General features: G+C 40.4%; 1 protein-coding gene across 4 annotated transcripts in view; it reads left to right on the forward strand.

The window, feature by feature from the left end:
- Nucleotides 1-22777, forward strand: part of LOC113433190 (uncharacterized) — a 116487-nt gene that overhangs the window by 36450 nt on the left and 57260 nt on the right. For all 4 annotated transcript variants that reach the window (XM_087934963.1, XM_087934955.1, XM_087934952.1 and 1 more), the window contains exons 2-3: nucleotides 4828-4906; nucleotides 7572-8044. In XM_087934963.1, the coding sequence (XP_087791089.1) occupies nucleotides 4828-4906; nucleotides 7572-8044 (552 nt within the window). The remainder of the gene's footprint in view (nucleotides 1-4827; nucleotides 4907-7571; nucleotides 8045-22777) is intronic.

The raw sequence follows: 22777 nt of genomic DNA on the forward strand, positions 1-22777 counted from the left end.
ACACCTGACTATGAGCTACATCTTCAGTTCTTGAACTTTGTGGAAATAGATTTTGAAATTAGCTATCCTTATTCTTTAACTCAATTCATTTCAATTTGTAGGGCCACCCATCTCAAATACATGACTATGGTCACCTAAAAATATTTAAAAGCAAGATAAAAACCATGTAACAAAATTATACATAATATAGCAGCCAAGAAAAGTCAGTCAATAACAATCATTAAATATTTTTGATTTAACGAGTTGGAATGAGATAACATCTTTTGTGCCAATAAGGAGAGTATGACAACAGAAAACCACCTCACTTTAACTTCATAGAATTGAGGATATAAGAGATTCTTAGCCCCTGGACATTCTTTGAGATATCATGAAGTGTACTTTCTTTAGTCAGAACAACACAAAGCAATGAAGTTGTAAATTTATTACATTTTAAAAATTATCTGTATGAAAATCCAGGTTAGCTGGAGAATTTTAGTATATAAAAGATTATATTATCTTTTTGGAGAAAGGTAAAGATGTAAATTATGGCCTCATGGCAATAAAGATCTGTTTTTTTATAAAAAAATGTTAGATTCAAAGTTGCAATAAATGCATGCATTATCCACAAAATGTGGAAATTGATCATCACTAAGCCAAACTAAAACTAGAAAGCTAGATAGTGTCATTTTTATTAATCCAGAAAATGTAGGAACTATTCTTTGAAGACTCTGGATGGCAGTCCCATATCTCTGGTGAGGAGAAAGAACGAAAACTAGTATGGTATCCTTGTCTGTTATCCAGACAACTTTAGCTTTCTATAATTAAATTTAACATGTTGAACAGTGTTTTGTAACATTGACATTCTTGTAAACAACATCATGTGCTTTCTGCAGTTTTGTACAATTAATGTACCTTTTAGCAGCTGTTAAACTAAGCAGAAACTATAATGTAAACAGAATATGGAACTGGAAAGCACAAATCTCTTGGTTTCTGAGCTAAATAGTATTTATTAAAATATTTTCTGAGCATCATGGAAAGAAATCTTGATAATATGTGAATTTCAATTAAATATTTTACATATCTGGGATTCTTATGTTCTTTTAGCCATCTCCCATCAGGATTATTATACAATGAGTTAAAAGCTCTTTCTACCTCTTTATATAATAAACCTCTAGGAAGCTGCAGGCTTCCAAAGCTGCTAATGTTTACATAAGATTTGTAGCTTTTGTGAGCCGTAGATGAACTGTGTAGCCCTGAAATAGTAATTATTCCTTGAAACATGGAGATAATATTAATATTGTTGCTAATATACTTTGTAGTATTTTTGTTGAGAATAATTGTGATTATGTAGGTAAAGAGGTCCTATGTACCACATCTAATCATTTCACTCTTAGCAGGCTTCCAGATTTTATTTATTTATTTGGGCACATAACATTTAAAATCAAAATACAATAATCAAGGTAAAACTAATTACTACAAATCAATGAAATTAGTGCAATAACACGTGTTACTATAATTAGTTTCCTAAAATGGAAACGTGGCAGTCAATAGGTAATGGGGGCTAGGAAAGTTCTAACCTTGATGAAAAATCCAGAGACAGCTAGAGCGCTGCTGAAAGAAGACAACAAATCTGAAGTACCTTGGATCAGAACTGCTATAAAAACCTACTTCGTGATGGTAAGAACAGTGAAAACCACTATTTCTCAGCTCTCACTATGTTTGCAGACTGCCACCTGGCAGCACGATGTAAGGTGACTTGGTCCGTCCTTGGGAAGGAAGACTCAGATGAACACTAAGGAGGACTCAGATGAACACTTATGAGGCTGAGTGGAGGAATTTGTCAAGCATTTGACAGATAAAATTGCTCAAATTTGTTTCCAGTTGGAATCCCAAGTGTGGAACAGGTCCTTTGGAGATGCTCTGGGAGCAATTTGACCTGAGGAATTGAACAGGGTCCTCAGTATTGTTAGTGCAATTGCAGGTTTATTAGATTTTTGGTTCACCTGGTTGGTAAAGGCCTTCAAGAAGATAACCCACAGGTGGATCCAGGCAGTAATAAATGCATCCCTTCAGGAGAGGGATATTTCTGGGATTGTTTATGGAAACCTTGGTCTGTCCCTCAAGAAAATTTTATTGGACCCCACCTATCTGGACAATTTCTGTCCAGTTTCCCAGTTCCCCTTTTAAGGGAAGATGGTGGAAAAAGTGGTTGTGCCTCAGCTTCAGAGTATTCTGGATGACACAGATTATCTGGATCCCTTTCAGTCGGATTTCAGACTTGGTTATGGGACAGAGAGCATTGGTCCCACTTGTAGATGATGTATGGTGAAAACAGAATGGGGGTACTGCATCCATCTTTGCTTTCGTGACCTCTCAGCAGCTTTTGATTCCATTGACCATTGTTTCCCTTTGGGCCATTTGTGAGAACTGGGACTGGACGGTGCAATTTTATGCTGATTCAGCTCCTTTCTTCAAGTCCGGTCCCAATCAGGAAGTGAGAGGTCAAGCCCACAGCCATTCCTTTGTGGCATGTTGCACGGCTTGGTGCTCCCTTTTGACATATACATAAAACTGCTGGGTGAGATAATCTAATATCATAGAATGAGGTATCATCAATATGCTGATAATACCCAACTTTAAATCTCCATCCCCAGTGATACAAATAATGCTGTAATTGTCGTCTTGCAGTGTCTGGAGGCTGTAGGAGATGGGGGACAACAAGCTGAACCCTGATAATCAAGAGTGGCTATGGATTCAAGGGCTTTCTGGATCTGGGATTATCTGGATAAATCTGGATGGGGTTGCACTACCCAGACAGTGGGCAATTTATGGATTCTCCTAGGTTTGTGACTTCTGCTTGAACAGCAAATAGCAGCCATGGCTAGGAGAGCCTTTTCACAACTTCATGTTGTGTACCAGATATGATATTTCCTGACTTGTGAGGCTCATGTCACAGTCACTCATACCCTGGTCATCTCTGAATACACTTGAAGTACTCTGGAGTTAAAACTGGTGCAGTACAAAGCAGAGGGGACTGTTCTGTAGGCCCCTTGGGTGGCACATGTGACTCTGCTGTTATACAAACTGCTCTGATTGCCAGTTTGCTTTCAGATCCAATCCAGAGTGTTGGTCATTACCTTTAAAGCCCTTTATGGCATGGGTCCAAGATATCTGAGTAACTGTCTGACCCTGATGGGACTAACTTGCTCTACCTGTTCCAGCAGAAAGGGCCTAGTTTGGATCTTATTGTCCAAAGAATTTCAGCTGGCAGGTCCAGGAGAAGAGTCTTTTCTGTTGTGGCCCCTCCTACACTCTGGAATATTCTTCTGGGGTAGGTGAAGTGCACCCCCAAACAACTGGCCTTCTGGAAGAGCCTAAGAACTTGCCTATGCTGCTTGGCCTGGCGCCTCAACAGGGCCCTATTAAACTAGGAGTGACTGATACGCACTCCAAGGCCTCCCATCATTTTGGTTTTTTAACTTCTCTACTCAATTTCTTAAATTTAAATGGTATTTTAGCACCATTTAACTTTTTATTATATTGTAAGCTGCCCAGAGTCATTGTATCAGTAACATGGGTGGCATAGAAATGTAATCAATAAAAATAAATTTAGATTATTAGCAAAGCTGTAGTATAGTAATCATTTGTTTTTTGGCAGGGGAAGAGAGCATTAAGTTGTAACAGATATCAGCAAACTTGGGCAAATGGAACAATTTCTTAAGATGTTTCAAATGACAGAACAGATCAGTTGTTTTCAATATTAATGAGATTTTTAAACGGTTATTATAGTTTTGACATTCCAAACTGGATTTCGAGGAATAGCAAAGATGATAGGAAGCTTCCAATGCACACTGTGACTAAAAAAGCTAAGAAAAGAAGGAACAGATGAACAAGGTAGATTTCTTTAGGAGGTTCTTGAAAGAAATATGCATATAATATAGCAAAGATACAGTCCATCAGTTTGTTCCTAGCTGCAGTTTTCCTGATAAGTGAGGTGATGACTAATCCTCAGTCATCACGGCTGTGGGAGAGCTGCAAAGTTGGGGAGGCTGCACTGAGATGCACCAATTAACTAACTCTCAGATTTTGGGGTTGGATTTGTATGTGTGTTTGTAGTGAACAGTTATAGTTTGCAAGTTGAACATTTCAGGTAATATTCAATTAGCTCCGCAACACTATAATACAATATCAAAAATGTCAAAGCAGTTCATTATTAAAAAAAATCCAAATTATAGTAAATTAGAATGCCTGAGTGATTAAGAATACTTGTGCTTGGTGATGAACAGGTTTGTTTCCAGGTGAACTGCTTTAGGGAGGTTAGTCCACAGGTGTGTCACTGCAGCTAAGAGAGTCTTCAGTTGTTAAATTGTATACCTCTCTGAAAAGGAATGCAGAAGAATTTTACCCAATGTGAATTGTATTGTTGATATACAGATCTTATTGATATCTGTGGAGGCAGCAGGAGATGCAAGTGTTGGTTTTCATGTTAGGGATGCCAAATTGAATGCACTATTTGCAGATTCTCTTAAGAATGGATCAGCTCTGGAACTCTGAAACTAATATGTGATTTGGAGACCACTGGATCTTTCCAAAATAGGCCATGGGGCTCTCCCTCTGGGATATCAAAAAATTTTGAGATGCATCCTAAACAGAAAATGAGAAGTTGGAAAATATTTGCTGAAACAAGCTGTCTGTGAAGGGTTTTTTCATATAAAAATTGAGATTAATGTGGGTATAAGATGGAATATGCATTCATGAAGAAATGCATATAAAAATTAAACAGGCAACTAGAATTTGCCCGTTGCACATTTCATGTTGAATGATTTTTAAATATGCATTTTCTCCTAGATTTCCTACACACCAAGTGATGAGGAAGACAGTGATGATTCTGAGGGAGAGAACCAGGAACTTGCTCAGATTGACAGAGGTAAAGCATTCCAGTATTTAGGAAACTACCTAAGAATGTTAGTGTTAAACTTGCATTGCAATTTCCAGGTATTTGCTTTCTAGCGTAGGTTTTGTCAACTTTTATTATAATTTATGTAATCCCATCCCATGTGGCTAATTTCATCTTCCCTGAAACTAAGAATTTCTTGTCCAGCAGTCTTCTCAAATTTGATGCCTTCCAGATCTTGTTGAGTCCTATTAACTCTGGCTAGCATGAATGGTGGTCAAGATTAATGGGATAAATAAACAACCCGTGACCTCTTGTGTCATTCTTTCAGAGAGATTTCCTGACCAGATTCCTTAATGCCTTTAGCAGTGACAGAGCTTCTAATGTTCTGCCTTCACTGGAAAAGTTAGGATACCTTCAGAGAGGTATCTGCCTTGAAAATATCCCACGTTGAACTGTATAATATAGTCAAACATCAATACATAAAATGTGTTATGATATTTGTATTATGTTACCAACTGTTTTATGATAATTTTATGTCATAAAATATATTACAACATTTGCCAAATTTCAATTCCATGGGATTTAGGGATTCTGGATTTTGGATACATTTGGTAAGTTAGCCCATTTGAAGTATCTTGGTACAAAAGGTTTTGTCCCTATGGTACACTTTTTTCCCAGTTAAAGATTAGAATAATCAGAATTTTAGTAGTGTATAGATTGCAGAACAATTTCACAGGAACTCTTGATGCTACTACAAATTCTGGAGAAACACATAAAACTCAACTCCATTCTTCTTCTATAGAGTGATGTACAAGGGCAGGCTATTTGATTTTATTCTTGGAAGAATGAAATTAAATTGGGGTAGTAGATGATGATGGAAGTAATAATAGTCAGTAAACTTTATGAGTGGTTGGAAATACTGTTGTGGATCTTGCTCCAAATCTGAGAAACTCTGTGGTCCTATGATCTTTCTGTTCTGACCCAGGCTTCATCAAACTTGTTTTAAAAATAAAACCTATTTTATTGCAATGCTGGGAATTACTTTCATTCCCAGCCAGAACTAATTTTAACAGTTCCCCAAGATAAGCACATGCCTTTCAGTGCTGTGGAATGTTGCCAAAAACAGAAATATACAATTAATTATAACAGAAACCAAACGAAGTATCAGAAAAAACCAACCAGAGTATAAGGAGCTTCAAGGAGGACTCGGAATCTATCGAACTACTTTGCTTCCTGCAAAGTTTTTGTGATTGAGGTCTGACTTTTATCCCTTATATAAAAGTCGCCCTTCTGCTTCAGCTGCTCTCACCTTCTAGCAGCTCTGCGCACACACACATTGGGAACAGGCTTCCCTGGATCTTCTGCTTTGCTGCTGCCAGACTCCGAAGGCCAAAGGCAGCACCCCATTCCCAGATGGCCCTGGCCCCATCCCTTCATCAGATGCAGTACCCTTGTCCAAGTCCTCTCCAGACTCCCTGACTGGTTCCCTTTCTTCCTCACTGTCCGATTCCGCTGCTGTCTGCACCGGCTGCCAGTGAACCACAACACTTTGCTAGAATTTGGCCACTTTTATATGCCTTGTTTTGAGGTTCTTCTGCTGGTGAGCCTCTTCATACGAGAGTAGTACTGATAGCTGCAGGAGAGATTAGCCAAAATTTCTCTCTTTCATTCTATCAAAAGCAAACTCTGTTAGGTTAATGTACCTTCTATTTGTGATAGAGTCACCTGAGACAAACATTGACAGAATTTGTACATCATGCCAAGTCAAGGTTTGTGTGAACATAGTATATTGATTAAATTAAAATTGGCTGGGTTCATGTGTGGGTGCTTTCAAAAGAGACTGGATAACCATTTATCTGAAATGGTGTAGGGTCTCTTGCTTGATAAGGGAGTTGGACTAGATGACCTACAAGGTCCCTTCCAACTCTGTTATTCTGTGTTCTAACTGTGCGCTACAAGTTATATTTGTTGGTTTCACCCAAATCATTAAATCTAAATCAAGCTAATCACGTTTTATATTGGCACTACATGTTACCCAAATGAAAATGGATTGGATGGTTGTTTTTTTCTTTTTTCCTTTTTGATAAGATACTGAAGTAATATAGGATTTTGGCTTCCATCTACATGTAGACTGGTCAGAAAATTGGGAGCACTTTGTCAATAGGTACCTACATGTGGAATATGGGTTCTGAATTATACAGAGCTACTACTTGAGTATTCATCAAAAGTAGACTCCGCTTCGTACTTTTTTCCAGCACATAGAAATGTAGCCTTTTTTCATTAATTTCACTCATACTGTGATGATGGCTTTACACAACCAGCTTTTTCTATTTATCCTCAATGTGTACTGTCCACATCTCCTCCTCACAAACTAATCTTGGTTCCCTCTCTGTGCAGAGTTCTGTTTGCAAGGGACTTCAGATGTTTGTAGCTGACCAGGTCTTGGTGGGCCCTGGTTAATAGAGTGTCTTTCACAGTGTGAGTGTGCCAGTTCTTCTTAAATAAAAGAGCTTCACTTTCCCGATTATTCCAGAAGTGTTCAGCTTTCCTGCCTGCTGCTAGTCGTAACTTCTTCCAGTGTCTGGGATGAAGGACTTATTTTACAGAAGGAGTGGGGAATGGGGCTAGTGGTTTTTAATCACTATGTAAGGCTGCGTTAAGATCTTCTCTATCACTGTTTTAAATATTTTCCCAGAGAGAAGACGGAATTGCACCTTGACTCCCTTGGCAACCAATCAACAGCAAAATCAAGAAAATCAGTGCTGCAAAGTGCGGGGCCATTTTCCTTCTGGGCTGGACCATCATAGTTCCGAAGAGGAGTTGGAATGTATCACCCGTGAGTTTGCTGCTGAGAAACGGAAGTGGTCTCAGGTCAGCAAGCTTGGCTGCTGCAGTGACAGCTGTAATGCTTCCTCCAGTGATGAGGAAGTAAAGACCTTGTGTGGCAAATCCTTCCGGCCAGTGGTCGAAGCTGTGGAAGGTTTGCGTGCCAGTCCTAGCCCAGTGCTCTTCAGTGCCTCACCTCCTAAAAGACTGCAGTCCTTGGTACGGCCTATAATTTTTACAAGCGTCGGAGGCAGCTTTGAGCAAGGGATGCCGTGTAAACGACACCGACAGGGCTATGGTGACAAGGTTGGGAGGCCCAGTCTCGATCTGGAAAAAATGCAAGTAAGGTGGTGTTGCATCAAAAGATACTCATATTTAGTCATGTGCATGATAGACCTTGGAAAGTTGTTATAGAAAATGACTATCGAACTTACTTAGATTTTTCAAAGTCTTTTATTTTTAACCTTGGTAGGCTAATAGTGTTTGGCTTTTTATGCTGTTGGATTTTGAATATTTTTATACAGCTTGATCTTAGCCCTTCTTGTACCTGCTTTTTCTGTTCTCAGAATTATCTGTTATTGGAACAGTTTCCATGCTGCCTCTACATTCATTAGAAACTAGAGCATAACTTTCCTGCTTTTGGCTGCATATCATAATGGTTTAAGAACAGTTCTCATTTCTTCTTCAAAAACAAGAACATAACACTGGAGTAAAAGCTTTATTTCTACCCAATCCTTTTATTTCTAGAAAGTCTTAACATTGCAAGATAAATGGTTAATATAGCAAATGGATGACCTCTCTGTCTCCTGAAATCAGTGGCTGGATTTTACTTTTGGTTTTGGCTTAAAATGATCCCTGAATCCATCCTGTATGGGTTGTTCAACAAACCATGGTTTAAACAAATAGAACTTCGTGGTTTTATGTGGGGTAAGGTAGATTCCTGTGCTATTCTGCCACTGACTCTATTCTTTATTTCAATCTTTTCTTTTTTAGAACACTTCATATTCTATACCTCTCTAAGTGTCATCAGCTGAGGCCATTGTCCTATTGTAATGAGTTGGAAAAAGCAGCTGTCCCTTCTGCTTGTCATGCTAGGCTGCTTGTATTTTGCAGAGGGGTATTTGCGTCAATATGTGTGTTTCTTTGCATTTGGCTGCCTTCCCATCTTTTCATTACTTTTTCTTTCTTTTTTTAATAATTGGGCTGAAATGGCTTGGCTTGTGTTTCAAGGCACCAAGTACATCTACAGTGTATTGAATGGTCTCCTTTGCAGCCCTTCGATAGTTGGACAATGTCCTAATTACACCATGGACCTGCTGCCAGCCATATGCATTTTAACGAGGGCTTTGTGATTGTGTCCCAGAAAGAACAGGGTCATGTCTGGCCTTTGGCAAGGGTGCAGCCTCTTCCTTTCATGGTGCCCATTCAGAAGTACTGTCAGGCACAAGGCAGATGGGGTGCCTGTGTGCGGTAGGCAAAGTGTTTTGGTTGTTCAAGGTGCCAGCAGTCAGAAAGAGAGCAGAGTGAACCAGCTGCAGCCATTATAGATGCATAGAAGATTGGAGTTAGATACTGTAACTCATCACACATAATTTAGAAAAGTTTCATCTGTCAAAAATGAAGCTATTAGAATCCTGGATTTTCTTGGAATGATTTCTGGGAACAAATTCCAGAAATTCATCAGAGGTCCCACTGAGCACTTAAACTGGCTCTTTAAGAGTTTATGGTTGTTGGTGTTGCTCTCTAAAGCAAGTAGATGAAGAAGAACCAAAAGCAAATACTTGATGGCCCTTTAATGGATAGCTCAAACCCCTGTTCAACACCCCCCCCCAAAACAAACATAAATCAGCTGGATCTTCTTGTAGGCATGGTAGGAGGTTTGCTCTTGAAAAGCTGGACTTTTCACAATAAGCAAAATGATTGCATTGAATGCCAAAGCAGAAAGACCTGCTGAACTCTCAGTGCTTTTCTTCTGATGAACAAGTCTCACTAGCTGAATTCAATCGTATACATTGACTGAAGTAGAACTAAAATAATGGGAAATAACACAGAAAGGGTCAGCATGATTACATGTTTTGCAGAATGTAATAATAGAAATACTTAGGGTGGCAGCTCACCCCTTTCTCAAGCCTTTTTTTAACCATGAATGCTTGGTGTTCCTTTGGAGAATAAGGATCAGTGAAATAGCATATTCTGGAGAAAAGCAGAGACAAAAGAGTATTTCTGGTTATGAGTTTGACCTATCCACATGCCTTTATTGGGAGGGAAGCAGAGGTGGTATTCAACAGCTTCTGACCAGAACTGGAGAACTGGTAGTGGAAATATTGAGTAGTTCGGAGAACCAGCAAATACCACATCTGACTGGCTCTGCCCCCATCTATTCTCTGCCTCCCAAGTCCCAGCTGATTGACTGGGTCTTCTTTTGTTGCCCTGCACAACAGAACAGAGCTGGAAAGCAGCTTAGTGCGGTGGGGTGGGAATAGGATTTTGCAATAATCTTCCCCCAGGAGTGGGGATGGAATGGAGATTTTACAGTTTCCTTCCCCTGTCACACCCACCAAGCCACGCCATGGCCACCAAGCCACACCCACAGAACCAGTAGTAAAATTTTTTGAATCCCACCACTGGAGGGAATCATGTATTGTGTTTTCCTGAGGATTGGGCTTTGCAGCCCTTTCCTTAGAAATTTGCTCAACGTAGGAAAGAACTCCTTGACTCAATTGCACCGCTCAGCTTCTCTTATTTCAAATTTACAATGAGAAATCAACATGAAATTATAAACTCTTCAGAAGACTTCATCGGTCATCATCTAAATCACTCACTCAATGGGGAGGTTGTTCAAGGTTTGTAGAGGAATTTATAAAAGCTGCTTTTGAAACAATATTTATTGGTACAATATTGATTGCCTAGTTGAGCTTCAGCTTTTTAAAAGATCAAATCTTTAGATATTGAACATCAAAACCAAAATATTACCTAATCTGAACATAAAAATCTTGTGAGATTTGGTCATGATTTCAGACAATTCAGTTTATTTGTTTTTAAATTTCATGGTTCTATCAATACATGAAGCTTAAAATGTTGAGTTTTCAGAATAGAGAGATGAAACACGGTTGTTGCATTAGAACGGTGTTTCTCAACCTTGGCTGGGAAACAAGCATGGTGGCCAGGGAATTCTAGGAGATGAAGTCCAGACGTCCTAAAATTGTTGTCTTTTAAAAATACATCTTTAGACTAAGAAGCTACCTGCCTCCAATTATTTGCTTGTCTAACCCAATGGGGAAAGGGTCTTGCTCATTTCCTGTTAATTGATACCAAATGATAATGCACTAGATCAGGGGTGTCAAACTTACATCGTCACAGTGGCGTCACGTGATGTATCATGACTTCTCCCTTTGCTAAACTGGGTGTGGGCATGCCAGCCCATGACGCATCTGACTCGTGGGCTGCAAGTTTGCCCTAGATTGATCCTAACTGTTTTTGTTTGCAGTATATATCTTTGCTTGAGCTGTATTGTCCATTTCAATTTTTATACCATTATTCAGACAAATCTGAATTTATCTTGTATGCTTTCTCCTCTTTTCACCTCCAGTTCATGTATGGTTTTGTTCCCAAATCTATCATTCAATGGACTGTCACTTTTACAGACTACAGATATTGGTTTGTTTCTTAATCTGCCCTGTTGGATTCTGCCTCCTGAGATGCAAGGCCATAAGGTTTGAGCAGGGGATAGCATTGTGAAGAAATAATTTCATTCAGGAGCTTGTGTGAGGGGTTGGATCTGCATCATTTTCAAAGGGCCTGAAGAATCTTGGGTTTAAATGGATGAATAATTTCAGACAAGTTAAGGTTTATTTGTTCCTTTTCTAGCAATCCAAGTCTTTTTCTTTCATTAGTTAGTTTTTGCATGTGTAAACAGAATTTTAATAGGGGAAATAATTGGGGAATTATAATTGAGGGAAACGGCTGCCTGTTAAATCCAAATGTTCATTAAATTCAAATTTAATACATACATTTACAATGTATGTAAATTATGCAATTTTATGTATTTATGTATTATATAATTTATGTAAAATTTACTAAAATTACATCAATTTGCATAAATTGCCTGGCCTGATTTGCCAAACAATAGACTTTTCTGTTATTTGAGGGAGAGGTCCAAAGTTAGATTTTATGGAAGTTGCAGTGTTATCCAACAGCATTTTTGGGAGCAGTTAGAATATGCTACTGATAAGCTGATTATCTTTTACACGACAAATTTCTGAATGTAACCGTGATGGACAGGTAGAGAGAGAAGAACCTCTGGTCTGCTCTGCCTAATCTCTGCTACTCCTGTATGTGTTTATGAGAAGAAATACTAGAAAATATTCCCATTTGCAATTAGGTCATACAGTTGGTTGAGTTTACATCTGATTCTTCTTCGTTTATAAACCAGAATTTATAAACCAGATTATGTGGGAGGGGGTATGTTGTCAATTTGTTAAAAAGGGGATCTCCAGCCACATGTGGTGGGGTGGACATGAGATAAATTGAGTATTTTTTTTGTTCTCACAGCTCTCTCACCCTTCTTGCTACTTCACCTTATCCTTTTATGGCTCAAATATATGTCCAACCAACCAAACCAGGAACAGAGAGGAGTCCTTCCTGGGAAGAGAAAATGAATTTCTCCACCTTCTCAGCTGTCAAAACAGCATTTGGCTTTATTTCTACTATTGGTGAAGGAAAGGGCTGTGAACAAAGTGCTGGAGCAAGCAACTGAGCAGGTGCAGAGAAGATCACACATAGCCAGACCACACTACTTCTTTGTCCACGCAAGTGCTTGTTCAGGTAGAAAGTGAGTGAGAACTGACAGCATCCTGCTTTACACATGAAAGCCTATAAAACACGTTTCTTCCACCTAAATTTATTTGATGACCTTCATGTGATTGCTGAGCTTGAGAAACCTCTGCCTTAAGTTATAGCAGTGTTATGTAGTTGTAAACCTGAGGCTAAATCCACTAGGATTGTTTAATTTGTTTTAATTGGAATTGACCAGCTCATGGAACCTTTCCCAGAATTTTCATTCATCATTCTGACTCTGTGCTCCATAGCCTGGCATGAAATTATTACAGTTGGCCCATTGTTTGGCTGATATCCAAAATAAAAGGTCACATTGTTGGTCCTTGTTGTCCATACTTCAGCACCCGTGGGGGTGCTAAAGTGGTGCCATAAGTACTTCTGGGGTGTGAACAGTCTCCTGCTTGCTCTATAATTCATTCAGGCTGCTACACACTGTGTTTCTTGTTAAGCCATGTAAACAATACAGCCATTCTTCTGGCTGCTTATATGTCAGTATCTGCAGAAGCTTGGGATAGATTCAGAGTGCTCAAGGGCCTAGCAGAATGTTATTTGCTTCTTAAAACTACAAGGAATACAACTAGACAGTAGAGTATCTTGATGGTTTCAAAAATGACTCTAGTTTGCTTTATGGTGTAAAAGAATGAATGCTTCTCAACTCACCTAAGAGACACCAGAATGGGAAAAAATATTTTTTGCTTCTGAAAAATGAAATATAGACAACAACAATATATCCAGACATCTTTTTCCTATACCTGCCTTTCTCAAGGGGTATTAGATGTATTCCAGATGTATTAGATTAAAAATACAATTACCAGGATTCCAAGTTGGTGCAGGTAGTATATGTCTCAAAACATCACTATGACATTGTACAGATCTGTATTGGGGAAGGTAGACATAAGGGCTATATTTTAATTGGTATCTAATACCGAGATGGTTAGAAAAATTAGGAGACAAAACAAGATCCCTTCTCAAGCACTGTACTGATCTCCAAAGCTAAGTATAGTTCAGATTCCATAGGCATTTCTTTAATTTGAGGGTTTCTAAATGTTCAAGCTTTAAACATGGTTTTATTTAATATTGACCCATGCTTGATATAGAACTGCAGCTTGTTGCAAATACAGACATTATATATAGCAACTCTTGTACTATACGTTGGAATGTTGTTAAAAATATACTTTGGTCCTGCCAACTCACTCTTAAGTGCAGTATTTCTTTTGGCTACCAACTTTCTAGTGAAAATGAACTTGTTTCCAAAAGAGGCGTATAAGATCAAGTGATCTGATCTCTTAAAGTAGAAAAATATCAGAAACATAGTGTTTGTTTGTGGCATTTGTTTAGCTTATTTTGTGTTGGAAAACTGATTCTGATTTATTATTTTATAGGCTATATTACTTCTTTAGAAGTCCTCAGATGTTAGGTTTGGAGGGGTATATATTTAATGAATGGACTCATTATCTTTAGAGGTAAAAGTTTTGGCAGGCATTATGTGTAGGATGGGAGGGATTTCCTCAAGCATTTGGCAGCAGCCATAATGTTGAGTGACTGATCAGCATCAAGTTCAATCTTCTCTCACAAAAGCTGAAGTCTCTGCAAGAGTCTTACTTATATTTTGCTAAGTGTGCAATCTTTTGCAGTACAGTAATAAACTCTTTAGAAACTGACATATCTTACAGAGAAGAGTCAATATTATTCAGATATCCAGGGTGTTATTTCTTAGTGCAGTCCATGGCAAAATTGCCATTCTCTCCAAGGAACTGCTGTTATTGAAAACTTAAAGTTTTCATATTGTTTTTTTTTAACTGTATATCACCCTTTCTTTTATTTCTATGTTCCTTTATTGTTAATATTCACAGACATTATTAGTAATATTGAAAGCAGAATTTTTAAGTCCAGGCTCAGAATAATTGTTCTGGTAGCACATAATGTTCAAGTTCCAGTACTCTGTGGCCCAAAATTGTTCTGGGAAGATAACTATCTGACACTCTCAATCTTTCTTTCTCAAATATTAAGTAATTCTAGAACATGTTCAAAGACCACTCGGGAAATTAATTTTTGGGGGGCTCTTGTGCATGTTGCCTTGCTGGAGAAATGAATTGAAATTATTCTTCCATGTTGCTGTTCACTTAAAGGAGAGATTACATATGAATACCCACTCCCACCCAACAATAAGAAAAAAAAATCCATCATGGATGGTGCTGTGGTTATGCAGTTACTACACAAAGAGAAGTATTGTTAGTATTTTTGCTTGTAATTATTAGGCTCATGTTGACTGAATCTATGTAATTATTTTATTTTTAATTGTGACTAGTATAGCATTAGGCAATCCAATGCCTACTAGAATTTTTAAAATTGCAAGTGTTGTGAATCCCAAGCTTCTTAATCAGTGCTCAGGATTTTCTGTGGATAGTCCAAAAATGTGGCCCTCACAAAGTTATTTGTCTCCAATTTTGTACCTGGCTCAACAGTAATAATTGACAGGGATCTAGGAATCCTAATAGACAAAATAATTAAACAGGGTGGGATTCTACCTGTTCGGACCAGTACTATAGAACCAATTGTTTGGATTCTGCGCAGTTCAGAGAACTGGCAAATTGTGCCCCTGGCTGGCCCCGCCCCTTCCCTCCCTGCCTAGTCAGTCCTTATCATGCATGTGCTACATCGTGCACATGCCTGACATCTCTGACTGCGTTTTCCCCTGCCCAGTCACTCTTTAAGGTATTCTTTTTTTTCTCCCTCCTGACGATCAGCTGTTCTGATGATCAGCTGTGCCAGGATCTCCCTTGCGGTCTTACTGCTTTGCCTAGGAGGCTTCTCTGAGGCCCAGGAGGTGCATGCCCCCCGCTTTGTTTTGCCTTCCTGGGCCCCAGGGAAGCCTTCTGGGAGCAAAAACGCCCCTGGAGGCTTCCCAGGCCCAGGAAGCAAAAAACCGGGGGACTGAAAAAAAAGAAGCCACACCCACCCAGTCACATGGCCACACCCACCTAGCCACACCCATCTAGCCACATCCACAGAACCGGTTGTTAAAAAAATTTGAATCTCACCCCTACACTTAAACACGAGCTAGCACTACTGTGCTGCAGTTGCCTAAAAAGCCAATGCAGTCCTAGGCTGCATCAACCGATGAATGGTGTCAAGATCAAATGAAGTATTAACACTACCATATACTGCCTTGGTAAGACCATTTTTGGAATACTGTGACCAGTTCAATCACCACATTACAAAAAAGTTGTTGAGGCTTTGGAAAGAGTGCAGCAAAGAGCAACAAAGATGATTAGGAGACTGGAGGCTGAAACATGATGAACAGTTGCAGGAACTGTGTATGCCATTTTAAAGAAAAGAAGGATTACAGGGGACATGTTAGCAGTGTTCCAATATTTGAGAGCCTTTCACAAAGAGGGGGATAGTCTATTCTCTAAAGTACCTGAGGGTAAGACAAGAAGTAACAAATGGAAACTTACCCAACAGAAATCTAACCTAGAATTTTGGAGAAATTTATTGACAGTGAAAACAATTGATCAGTGAAATGGCTTACTTTCCGAAATTGTCGGTGGACAACCATTTGTCTGAAATGATATTGAACGAGGAGACCTCCAAGGTCCCTTCTAACTGCTGTTCTGTTTTTTTCTAATTTAAAGGATATGACAGGGAGAGTTCTTGCAGTTAATTCTTGTAAGAATAAATGTTATACTAACATTATCAAAGTTCTTTAAATGTTTTTAAAGTATTTTACGTTTTAGAAGCTTTCATAATGCTTTCCAGCTATTGTCCCTCTCATGTGGTCCTGCTGTTGCTTCAAAGGTATGTGTGAATGAATATGAATGAGAGCTAATGTGGTATAATGGTTAAGGAGCTGAAGTAAGTTCTAGTCATCCCTTAAGTATGACAACCAGCTGTGTAACTTTGGGCCTGTCATATTTTCTCAATCCTGACTGTGAAGTCAAAAATTCTTTTATCAATCTGCATCATTATTATGAACGCAGCTCATAATCTTAAGTGAAGAGGCCTTTGGGCTGCAATAGATTGATATGAATTAATACAGTATAATAATAAATTATTTTTACTTTATGCAATATTATGCTTAACCAATCACCTTATGATCAGCCTGAGGTGATCCTATTTTAGTGTCCCTTATGATGAAGATTAAATATTTTGGACCCCTGCCAAATGCATCTCCACTGCAACAACTGGGCTATAGTTAGCTAATGGGAAGTTTGCTCTCATCCGTGCTAGTCATGCACAATTAACCAGGGTGTGGTTAATTGCAGCAGAGTGGAATGGAGGTGTGGCTCTGTATATGGTGGAATGTAGATCTTGGGCCCAATGCAGAAGGATGATTTTCCATCCTGTCCCAGCTAGTTAACTATTTATGATTGGATTGGGGCAAGAGTGCAGTATCCCCATTGTTATGACAACAGAATTATTATCCAGTTCTTTCTTTTAATCTGTTGCTTCATAAAGGAAGAAATTGTTGAAGAATGTCTAAAATCTTTCCCTAATCTCTATGTTCATGCAACTAATCAGAGCTCGAAAAAGTAAATTGTGATTTCCTATCAGAACTTTGGGTTCTTTGCAATAGATCATTCAGATTAAAATAAATGCCCGGTGATTGGGGAGGGGCGTGTGTGTTATAGATCCTAAGTTTGATTAATGTGACAGAGAAAAAAACTGGCTAGGAAAGGCAATGAAACAAAGAGAGGTTTTTGGGTGTAGAAGAACTGGCCTTAAAACTATTTCCTGAAGTAAGACTGAAACTGAAGGCCTCCTTTTACTTAATTCTGTGTCTGTTCCTTACTTTCCCCTAATGCCATACTTTTATTACTAGCTTTGGTTGGTATTGAGATCCTTGTAAAAATCCAGTGCCTACCCTTGCAATATTTGGCAAGGAATTATGAAATAAATACAGGATCTAAAATATGACTAATCTTGGCTGATACATGGAATCATACAGTTTAACTTTAGGGCAATAGATCAGAGCTGACTAATCTCTTAGGGCAGGGCCATCTTTTAAAAAATTTATCTTCTGAAAGTCACAAAAGGCGTAGTGAGGGCGTCACTGGCAGGAGAACTGGAATTTTCAGACTTGTTTCTCCTTTTCTGGGAGGAAATGCTTTTTGGCATTGTTATTACTAAAACAGCACATAAGTTTATTCTTCCTTTTTTTAAAAAAAATTGCTTCACCATGATTGGGTGTTGTCTTACCTGAACACCTGTTCTCCTTGTAGCCTAGATAGGTCAGGAATGGGAGTTGCTCTTGTCCTAGCTGCTTGGACTGAGTCTGTCTAAAAGGCTTATTAGCCTAGTTCCACCCACTCTGTATGGCTCCTCCCAGCTTTCTGTGAAGTCATCACGACAGACAGGACTGCCACTGAGAAAAAACAAAAATCACAAGAAATGGTTATCGGTTCCCCCTTCTCATCGGCCCACTGGAAGGACCAGTTCAATTAGGGTGGGGCTGACCTGCCTAGCCTACAAGGAGGTGTTCAGGTAAGACAATACCCATTCTCCCTTGTAAGGCTGAAACAGGTCAGGAATGGGACATACCAAAGCTGGATTGTCCTCGGGAGGGATTAAGACTGGTCCTGGCCTTCATGCTCCACAACAACTCTTTGCAGGACCCTTCTATCAAACACCGCATCTGCTGAAGCAAAGGCGTCCAGACAGTAATGGCAAATGAAAGGAGATGGGGATGACTAGGTGGCTGTTTTGCAGACTTCTTCAATTGAAGCTAGCGTAGCCCAGGCTGCAGTCATCTCAGCGCTGAGAGTGGAATGAGCTATAATGCCTCTGGGTACCGGGAGGGACTGACTCGAGTACACCTTGGATATACATGGCTTAATCCACCTACTGACTGTGGATGGAATCACTTTCCCCCCCAACGTGGAAGGTTGGAAAGAACAAGAAAGAGATTCCACCTTGCAGAATTCAGATGTCCGTTTAATATAGACTTTCAGACTTTCACATCTAACACGTGCCAAGCTTTCTCCAAGTCATGGACCGGATGGGGACAAAAATCGGGAAGCACCAGCTCTTGAGACCTGTGGAACAAGGTGTTGACCTTGGGGATAAATGCTGGGTCAAACCTCAAAACCACTTGGTGAGGGTGAAACATACAGAGATCAGGGCGAACTGAGAGGGCGACCAACTCCAATACTCTTCTGGCTGAAGTGACTGCCAGTAAGAAGGCTATTTTCAGGGTAAGAAGGTGCAGACTAGCCTGCCTTAGAGCCTCAAATGGAGCCTTAGTAAGGGACTGCAAAACCTTGGATAATGAACAACGGGTGCTTGAAATATGGAGCAGGCTGGTTCTCTGTTATATTGAACTGAGATGGAAGCACTTTCCTCTTGTCTTTGGTTTCAACCAGAAACGGTTCCAAGGCTTCCCCAAATAGTTTATCGCCTTGGAACAGGAGTAGAAGCAAGCTTCCACTTCCTTCTTCCATCAACTGGCCAATTACACAACTACCACATCCATCTGGCTGCCACAGAAGCAGCGATAGCTTTGCTGGCAAACCTAGCCCCATGAAGAGTGGCATCTGCCATGAATTCTGTCACAGCCACGATCTTATTGAGGTCCTGATGTGCCTGGATATCTGTCACAGGAATTCTCTCCTGGAGCTGCTTCAACCACTTAAGAGATGTCCTGGTGAAGAACAAAGCTGCTGTAGATGCCTTGACTGCCTAGGGAGCAGCCTGGTGTGACCTCTGCAGAGATTGTTCGATCTGCTTTTCCTCCACCTTGAGGACATCTTCCGGATCGGAAGGAGTTGAAGAGGTGGAGGCTAATGCTGCAACAGGAGCATAAACCATGGGCACCTGAAGGGTCTTGGTGAGCTCAGGATCGACATTGAAAAACCTGTGGTCCGAAGACAAGGGGATTAGGCCCTGTGGCAGGTGACTCCAGCTATTTCTGAACGACTTTCAGAAAGAGCCTGGGAGATGGCACCACCTCCTTTCTTACCACTGGTTTGTCAAAAACGACATCCGACTCCATTGGAGGCTGAGAAGCTGCTTCCTCATCATCTGCACCCCTCAGATTGGCAGTATTTCTAGCTTTGAACAACAAAGGAGTGAATAAAGCATGCTTAAAACAGCCCATGAACATAAGAATGTCAGGGGTAACTTCTTCATCTTCTGACATGTAAAACTCCCTCTTGTCTGGTTTGCCAACCAAGGAATGCTCAGTGGCACCCACAGGAGCGTAGGCTGAAGTAGAAGGAGAAATGTGTGATCTGAATTAAGGAACTCCTTTCTGAAGGTAGACCCTCTCAATCCCGGGACTGTCTCTCCGAAGCTTCAGAAGCCACTGAAGAATGATGGGCAAACCTCTGAGTACCTTCAGAGATACCTTTCCTGATAGCCCTATCAATTAAGAGTTGCAGGTTGATTGAGGCATCTGAGTCAGAAGGTTCCTTAGGTCTAAGGCCAGCTGCAGTAGGAATAAAAGAGGCCTCCACCCCAGGTGTACTGCACTCTTGCTCCTGCCAAGATGTAGCCCTGAATCTTGAGGATCACCATGATGACTTCCCTCAGCAGATGGATGAAGAGAGGCCTCCCTTCTGGCTGCATCAGGGGACCAAGTCTGGACAATAGGCCTGGAGGAAGGTTCAAGCTCTTGATCTTGAAGGTCCACCTCACTGTGTTGCGAGGCAAGATAAGATACTCTTTCTGGAGATCTGATTATAGAGGCCTGTTGTACCTTGGCAATATGCTTGTCTAAGGCTGGATGGCGCCTGGAAGCATCCCTCTCCTCCGCTTTAGAGGACTTTTTTGCTGGCTGCTTTCCCTTGAAGCAGTGGGAGTTGCCCTGTGTGATCTAGCTGCTCTGGAGACTCTGTTGTCTTTAGGGGCGTCCACCATCTTGAAAACAGAAAGGCCTTCTTTGGACTTGTAGTCCTATGTAAGGAGGAGAGCAAATGAAGGGATTTTTCAACAATTTCAGGGGATATCTTCTTTCTAATCCCCTACATCCAACAACCACTCTTCTTCAGCCCTATGCAATCTTCAACAGGATATTTTAACATTTCCTCCTGGGACTCACACTCTTTGGGGCCTAATAGGGCTATTAAATATAGACCCGGCCTGGCTTGAAGCCTGAAATATGGACCTGTCCCCCACTGGAATTAAGTAATTTAAACAGTGCCTAGGTCTTGTGGCCTAGCAGCGACGAGAGGCCAATGGCCTAGTGCTAGCCCAGGCACAGGTGCTGTTGTGGAGGAGCAAAGCCTCTTCAAAATGGCTACCTCCGGCTCAGAAAGTCTTCAACATGGCCACCCTCGGCCACGAGGTCTTCAAAATGGTCACCTTCAGCCACAGGGCTGGCTGCTTCACTGAGGAGCCATGGAAGGAGATCCCTGGCCTTTTGTTGCTCCCTGGAAGGCAGGGGCAGCTCCTGAGCTGGCCATTGAAAATGCAGTTTCCTTCTTCACTGAGGAAGCTCCAAAACTGCCTCACAGCTCACAAAAGTGCGGGCCGAAGCCGCCCGCCCCAAGGAATGGCCATCTGGAATTTGCAGCCTCCTCTTTGTCGCGGAGGCTGAAAGCGGCCCCACGGCCCCCTGCAGGCTGCTCCAGACTGCTGGAGCAGCCTCAGCTGTTTGCGGCTCTGAAGAACAGCTGAGAGTCGGAGACGTGTGTTTTAAAAGTTTGAGGCTTTTCCCCTCTTTCTGACTAAGTAAGGCTGCCTTTGGGGAAAAACCCCAAAGGCAGGAGAGGCAGTGACTTGCGTCTGTCCTGGCTAAGGACTGAGTCAAAAGCTGGGAGGACCCACCCACAGTGGGCGGAACTAGGCTAATAAGCCTTTTTGACAGACTCAGTCCAAGCAGCTAGGACAAGAGCAACTCCTATTCCTGACCTGTTGCAGCCTTACAAGGGAGAATTGCATATTTGTCATTTAATTTCAATGATGTAATCTTCCAGCGCTTATGGAGATGGACATATTGTCCAGTTCTGGCATAAATACTCTTTTTGAATTAAAGCCTTAAAAACCAAGAATCAAAACTGTGTGATTTGCCAAGCCCATGAAAGTCTATTTTCTAGCTGCTTTTCCAAAAAAGATCCTGCTTTAGAACCATGCATAGAGGGATCCCTTGCTAAAACAGAGTTGATTGAAAAATAGCGGTAGCACTTAGACTTTATATACTGCTTCATAGTCCTTCAAGCACATTCTTGTTGCCCTTTACTGGAAGAATTATCTGATCTAAAGTTTTCATAATTTCCCCGTCCCATTAACTGCTAGCATATTTTATAGCAGAACCAAGATTGGCTCCTGCTTTCTGCTGTATTTTCTGATATATAGAACCTGTTCCTACTCCATTCTAGGCTTGACAGATTTTGCAATGAATATTGGGCTCAGCTGGCAGGATGAGGCAAGTAAGTGTTAGTGGAGAACATTGTAAGAAAGCTCTCACTGGCAGTGGTTAATGATAGGTTGCAGCAATGGATAACATCTCGGGATAGGGAGATCTTTTTACTTTATTAGCCCTTCAGTGACTCTCACATGAACCTATGTCATTATATTGTATATATGATATTGTATACTGTGTATATATGATACTCAATGAAAAGAAGATATTCAGATGAACAGAGATTAAACATTTCACATCTTCTTTATTATTCCTTTCTTTAGTTGGAAGCTTCTGTGATATCAAGTAACACTTCACATGCTGTCTTAATTGAGTATTGGAAATATGCCTGGGCAATGATGCAAAATCAGACTTGTTTGCATATACAAATAAGTCCAATCATTCATAATAGATATGGATGAGTAACTCTCTAGTCTAATGCATTTATATAGCTGTAGATTAAAGTACAGGTAACCCTCAAGTTATGGCCATAATGGAGTCTGGCCATCATAATTGTAATTTATGATAATCATAAAGTTTTTATAACCTTTTCTTGTAAAATATTTTTCGGTCATAAAATGATCATCGTGGTTGTTAAGTGAATGCCACAGTCATTATCTGAACCATTGATTTGCTTTGGGCATAGTTTTGCTGAAAACAGGAAATAAATGCTGGTTTTCAACAACGCTGTCAAAAAATGCAGTCATGTGACCATCGGATGCTGCAAACAGCTATAAATGCAGCCTGGAGGCTGCACAGTGTGGTCATGTGACCTTGCAGGACAGGGGAGCTGACTGTAAGAACTTCAAGTCCGGGTCATAAGTAGCTCCCAGATAGGTCTGTAGGAACTTTCAGTAATTGCTAAGCAACTGGTCATAAGTTGAGGACTATCTGTATAT

This window comes from Pseudonaja textilis, chromosome 1 (assembly GCF_049901715.1).
Source record: "Pseudonaja textilis isolate UNSWEBS1 chromosome 1, rPseTex1.2, whole genome shotgun sequence".
NCBI lineage: Eukaryota > Metazoa > Chordata > Lepidosauria > Squamata > Elapidae > Pseudonaja > Pseudonaja textilis.